Below are 6,000 nucleotides of genomic sequence, written 5' to 3'. Positions count from 1 at the left end.
ATTATTTATTCCTACAGACCACGCCACATCTCTACTCATAGATGATCACAAATGTAATGGCTACCACAAAGGAAGATGAAACCAGGGCTGAGATGTGCCGTCTTGCCCCGTAACAGCAGCAGACTGCTGTGGGGAAAGGAAGACACTCGAGAGGAAGAAAAACGGATTCATTTCCAAGGCATGGAGGGGGTTTGGAGTACACCAAGCTGGTGCAAGCCCTCTCCGTTCCCAAGCAGGCAGCAGAGGAACTTTGTGACAGGCAGGTGTTTTTTCCAAACTCTGGAAACATTTGGGCCAATAAACCAGGATTTTCTTTCAATTGGCTCAGAGAATTCAATCAGCGTTATTTGATGTAACATAACTGTTCTGGAGCCAAGGACAGTTTTCAAACTATCTCCAAAGCTATTTGTATTTTTCTTCTCTGTGTCTCATTGCAGCTCTTTCGCTTTTCCTTCCCACCGTTTATCTTTCCTAACACCAAGTCTTGCCTGTACTTCCTATTTGGCTGCGCTGGTAGTAGTTTTCTCATTCGCTGTTATTTTTGACTTCCATCCAAGCTTTGTATGATATTAATAACTATTTCACAGAACTGCAATGTTCCTCAGATCAGTCCAAATATTAGGAGAAAGAGCCAAGAACCACCGCCGAGGCCTGAGGGACTTGAGCTCTGAATTTGGGTTCATGAAAGGCAGGTCCTGCTTGACCCAGCCCCATCTCCTTCTATGACCAGGTGACCCGTTAGTGGATGAGGGAAAGGCTATGGATGTTATCTACCCGGGCTTTAGTAAGGCCTTTGACACCGTCTCCCACAGCATTCTCCTAGAGAACCTGGCAGCTCATGGCTTGGACAGGTGCACTCTTCGCTAGGTAAAACACTGGCTGGCAGGCCGAGCCCAGAGAGTTGTGGTGAACAGAGTTCAATCCAGTTGGCGGCCGGTCACAAGCGGCATTCCCCAGGGCTCAGTCTTGGGGCCAGTCTTGTTTAATATCTGTATCAATGATCTGGACGAGGGGATTGAGCGCACCCTCAGTCACTTTGCAGATGACAACAAATTGGGCGGGAGTGTCAATCTGCTCGAGGGTAGGAAGGGTCTGCAGAGGGATCTGGACAGGCTGGATCAATGGACTGAGGCAACTGTATGAGGTTCAGCAAGGCTCAGTGCTAGGTCCTGCCTTTCGGTCACACCAACCCCAGGCAACGCTACAGGCTTGGGGAAGAGTGGCTGGAAAGCTGCCGGGTGGAAAAGGACCTGGGGATGCTGGTTGACAGCCGGCTGAACATGAGCCAGCAGTGTGCCCAGGTGTCCAAGGCGGCCAACAGCATCCTGGCTTGTATCAGGAATAGCATGGCCAGCAGGAGTAGGGACGTGATCGTGCCCCTGTACTCAGCTCTAGTGAGGCCACACCTCGAATATCGTGTTCAGTTTTGGGCCCCTCAGTAGAAGAAGGACAGTGAGGTGCTGGAGTGTGTCCAGAGAAGGGCAACGAAGCTGGTGAAGGGACTGGAGCACGAGTCTGATGGGAGCGGCTGAGGGAACTGGGGGTCTTTTGCCTGGAGAAGAAGAGGCTGAGGGGAGACCTTATCGCTCTCTACAACTACCTCAAAGGAGGTTGTAGCCGGGTGGGTGTTGGTCTCTTCTCCCAAGCGCCTAGTGAAAGGACAAGAGGGAATGGTCTCAAGTTGCGTCACAGGAGGTTTAGCTTGGATACGAGGAAAAATTGCTTCACCAAAAGAGTGGTCAGGCATTGGAACAGGCTGCCCAGAGAGGTGGTGGAGTCACCATCCCTGACCCCGGAGGTGTTCAAAGAACCTGTAGACGTGGCACTTCGGACATGGTTTAGTAGACATGGTGCTGATGGGTTGACGGTTGGACTTGATGATCTTAGAGGTCTTTGCCAACCTTAATGATTCTACATGATTTCCCCTCCGTTCTTCCAACACTGCCCACAGCCCAGCTCAGCCCCTGCCCCAGGGAGTCAAACATCTGTCCATCGCCCAACTCGCACCACCCCATCCTGGTCACGACAGGCAACAGAGAAGCAGCTTGTGCAAGCCAAAGCGCACAGAAAGGAGATGCTTACATGAGGAGTCAAGAATTGGAACTTATGGGAAATCTTATTAATGCCTCAGTCTAAGCAAGATACAACAGTCACATTCATCCAGTTACAGCAACACTAACAACTAATATCCAAATTACTTAATTTCTATTAATGGCTTTCAGTGACAGGAAAAAAACCCCTAACACAATGGACAATAGTATCTACTCCATTCCTCTAATGATAAATTCTCCCTACTTCCTTTCCATTGCTGCAATGACTCATCAGCATCCTGAGGGGAGAAAATGATATTGATAGGTTTTTTTCTTCTTTTTTGCTGAGAGGAATATGATTATAAGGTTGACAGTTTCTTCCTCCTCAGTTTAGGGTCTACTTGGGGCTATTTTTAATGTATTTTCTGTTGTTCTCTATACTTGAATCTTTCTTCACAGGGCTGCAATTCCATGTTACATCTAGATATACTGTGTAGCCTGTGTTTTACCTATATTTTTTTTCGCTTACCTCTAAGGCTGATTTCTGTCACCTGCCAAAACTGTGTTCTTTAATAATCAGTAATGGATCACTGACAAGTTGCTAATAGCCCTGGGGCCATCCTGTGCTCCATGACTGCACGCTGACCCTCTGGCAGCACTACCTGCTCCCTAAGGAAATAAAATACATCGGATTTATCACGGACATGGCCATTGGACCTCACAGGCACACAAAACTATGCAAATTCAATTGCTGAAAATGAATTAGGTGAGAGCCACCTTGTTGCTAGGCAGTTGCTGTTACAGGTAAACCAGCTAAACAAACTGCAGCAAAGTTTCAGGCAGATCGGGACAGATGCAGACAAAACCAGCCTGACAAGCCCTGGTGCCAAGGGCTGTATTTACCTCCTGCAGCCCAGCATCCTGCTCTATCACCTTAGCCCTGTTAATTTCTAAAAGTTTTAACGCTAACAAAGTCTTTTTTAGCGGGAAGGACTCCCGGGGTGAGTTCAGATCCTGCAGCTCTGACCGCTGGGTTTCCTTTCCCATTTATCCAGATCCTAGACCCATTTTGTGAAGTAGCTTCAAGACAAGGAGACCAGAATACTTTCTTCCAGGGTTAAGCTTTTCTCTTTCAGTTTTGTTTCATCTGAGACAAGTTATTTATCAGACCCTGCCCAGAAGGAAGTACTTTCGCTATTTAAGGACCAGTCAATAGACTACAGGCTCCATACCACCCAGTGTATCTGCTGCAGCGTGGAAGAGGCACAGCCCAAGTCATCACTCCTTGACAGTGACACTATACGCACAGTAAAAATGAGGTAAGTGCACAACATCTGTTCTTGTAGCAGCTCCCAAAAAGAGTGGCTTTGGGTTGACAAGGCTTAGCACAACGTCCCTGTTCAGAACCACAGAATGGTCGAGGTTGGATGGGACCTCCGAAGGTCACCTTGCCCAACCCCCTGCTCAAGCAGGGCCACCTGGAGCAGGTTGCCCATGACCACGTCCAGATGGCTTTTGAATATCTGTCAGTAGTCTGTTGTCCTTGCAGTTACAAGAGGAAAAGTTTGATGATGTCCAGATGGAGCCTCATGAGTTTTAGTCTGTGCCTATTCCTTCTTGTCCTGGCACTAGGCACCACTAAAAAAACCCTGGCTCTGTCTTCTTTGCACCCTCCCTTTAGGTATTTATATACCTTTCTAAGATCTCTCTGAGTCCCAGTTCTCTCAGCCTCTCCTCCTATAAGAGGTCCAACATTTTCATGGCTCTTTATCACTCTCATTGCCGAGTCATCTCTTGCTGCATCCTTCAGATAAAGGCACAGCCCCTGTTTCCTCCCGATGTTTTCATTGTGTGGTTTTGGCTTGCTCTACTCTTTCTGTTTCTTGCAGTCCATCCCACAGCCTTTTTTTTTTTTTAGGTAAGATGAGCAAGCAGCCCTGACTCCAGGTACTAGTGACTCCCCTTTGGGGAGTCAGGAATGAAGCCTCCTAGATGCTTCCCTGAAGATGAGAACAAAGATTTACAGGTTCTTTAGTAGCTTGTTGAGCAAGTGGGGAGAGCTCCATCCCTCTAGGGTTCTCAATCACTGGAACAGGCTGCCCAGGGAAGTGGAGAAACACCATCCCTGGAGGTATTTAAAACACTCGTAGACATGGTGCTTAGGGACATGGGTTAGTGGTTGGACAGGCCGTGTTAAGGTTAACAGTTGGACTTGATGATCTTAAAGGTCTTTTCCAACCAAAAGGAGTCTATGATTCTACACACAGCTAGGAGCTGCTTTCTGCTCTGTGTGGGTACCCCAGGACCCCACCCCTCCACATGCTGCCTTTTCATAACCCACATTTCCCTCATTGTAGCAGTGAGCAACTGAAGAAGGAGTTGGATGCTCTTCAATGCCATTTCACCTGGCATTTGGGTGTAATAGGCCACGCTGGACCTACACACGTCCTGCAGAAGCTGGCTGTTGAAATCAAGCACACAGCCCACCAAAACGGGGCAGCACTCTTGGGACTGCAGGCATACCTGTACCACCTGAAAGGCCAGAACAGAGAAGCTCTGCAAAGCCTTAAAGATGCTGAAAACCATGAGACACAAGATGAGCAGCAGACATCTACTGCTGGTTCTTTGATTATCTATGGGAATTATGCTTGGATCCACTACCTTCAGGGCTCTTACAAGGAGGCTCAAAGATATCTGAAACGAATTCAGCAGCTCTGCCCACCTCCTTTGGATGCACGGCTGATCCCATACATCCAGGCCCAGAAAGGCTGGTCCCTCTTGGCCATCAGAGCCCGTAATGGGGAACGTGCAAGAGAGTGCTTTGAGGTGGCATTGATGCTTGAACCAGAGAACACATATTTCCATGCTGGGCTCGGAATGGCTCTTTATTTCTCCTGGAGTTACTTCTGGTATCCTGATATTGCAAGGAAAGCCATAATCCAGTTAGAAAGAACTGTCCTTGAGCAGCCAAATAACTACAGAGCTAAAATATATTTAGCCAAGCTACTTGAACATGTGGATATAAAAAGATCAATTAACTTGATAGAAGAAAGTGCAGAGAAAAGCTCCGATCCTGATGTCCTCAGAATTTCAGCTATGTTCTGGCAGCGACGGTCTGCAGAGCAAACAATCAAGATATTACGACGAGCCCTGCAGCAGGATCCAGGCTACCACCTTCTCTACCAAGTCTTGGCCAAGTACTACAAGATACAATGGCTTAATGCAAAGGAGGAAGACAAGAAGAATATATTAGAGGCAGCCATCAACGAGCTCAAGCAAATTGTTCAGAAACATCCAGACCTTGATATTCTCTTTGTAAAGCTGCAATTAGCAGAGTTCTATGGTGTAAGAGACCCAGCACAGGAAGAGATGATCTACAAGGAGCTGGAGGAGAAGAGGGACACCCTGAGCCCCAAAGGGTGTCAAGCCCTTGATCTCTACTGGGGAAAATTCTTCCTCTACAGGAAGAGATCAATTCATGAAGCTAAAGTAAAGTTTATGGATGGTTACAAGATTCCCATGCTGACAGAAGAAAGGAAGGAGTGCGGGTGGAAGCTCATAAAGATGGCTAGGTACTGCAGCAGTGACGATGCTGATACTATCTATCGCTTCATGCAAGAAACCGACCGCCACCTGCCTGCGGAATTTGCTGGAATTGGTCTAGACAGATGGTGGGAGCCCTGGTCTGGAGAAAGCAGAGTATTCTTTTTGCAAAGCTAGAGGAGATCAAGGACTAGTGTTTATCTGTCTCTCCAACAGCAGGCCTCTTGCTTCATGAAGATATAAGGTGCTACCAGCTTGTCACTGTCCCATTGCTCATCTGTTAAGTACAGGCCTCCCCATAGATAATTGGGTGCCCAAAATGTACACACCCTGCCCTCAGTGCTGCTTCTCTGAGAGGAGGGAATGAAAATAAAGGTGAAGAATTTGGCTTACGGGGTCTGAGCACAATCCTTTGCAGGTGTATACC

The 6,000-nt window shown here is 47.6% G+C and overlaps 1 protein-coding gene across 1 annotated transcript; it reads left to right on the top strand.

Moving 5' to 3' along the window:
- Nucleotides 1-3,217: 3,217 nt before the first annotated feature.
- LOC104635372 (antiviral innate immune response effector IFIT1-like) lies at nt 3,218-5,750 on the top strand. Its single transcript, XM_010302141.2, has 2 exons — nt 3,218-3,349; nt 4,388-5,750. The coding sequence occupies exons 1-2, from the start codon at nt 3,345-3,347 to the stop codon at nt 5,748-5,750; spliced, it is 1,368 nt and encodes a 455-aa protein (XP_010300443.2). The 5' UTR covers nt 3,218-3,344.
- Nucleotides 5,751-6,000: the final 250 nt, after the last annotated feature.

Source organism: Balearica regulorum, chromosome 29 (genome assembly GCF_011004875.1).
Source record: "Balearica regulorum gibbericeps isolate bBalReg1 chromosome 29, bBalReg1.pri, whole genome shotgun sequence".
NCBI classification, from domain to species: domain Eukaryota; kingdom Metazoa; phylum Chordata; class Aves; order Gruiformes; family Gruidae; genus Balearica; species Balearica regulorum.
This window is presented reverse-complemented; position numbering and strand designations above follow the sequence as displayed.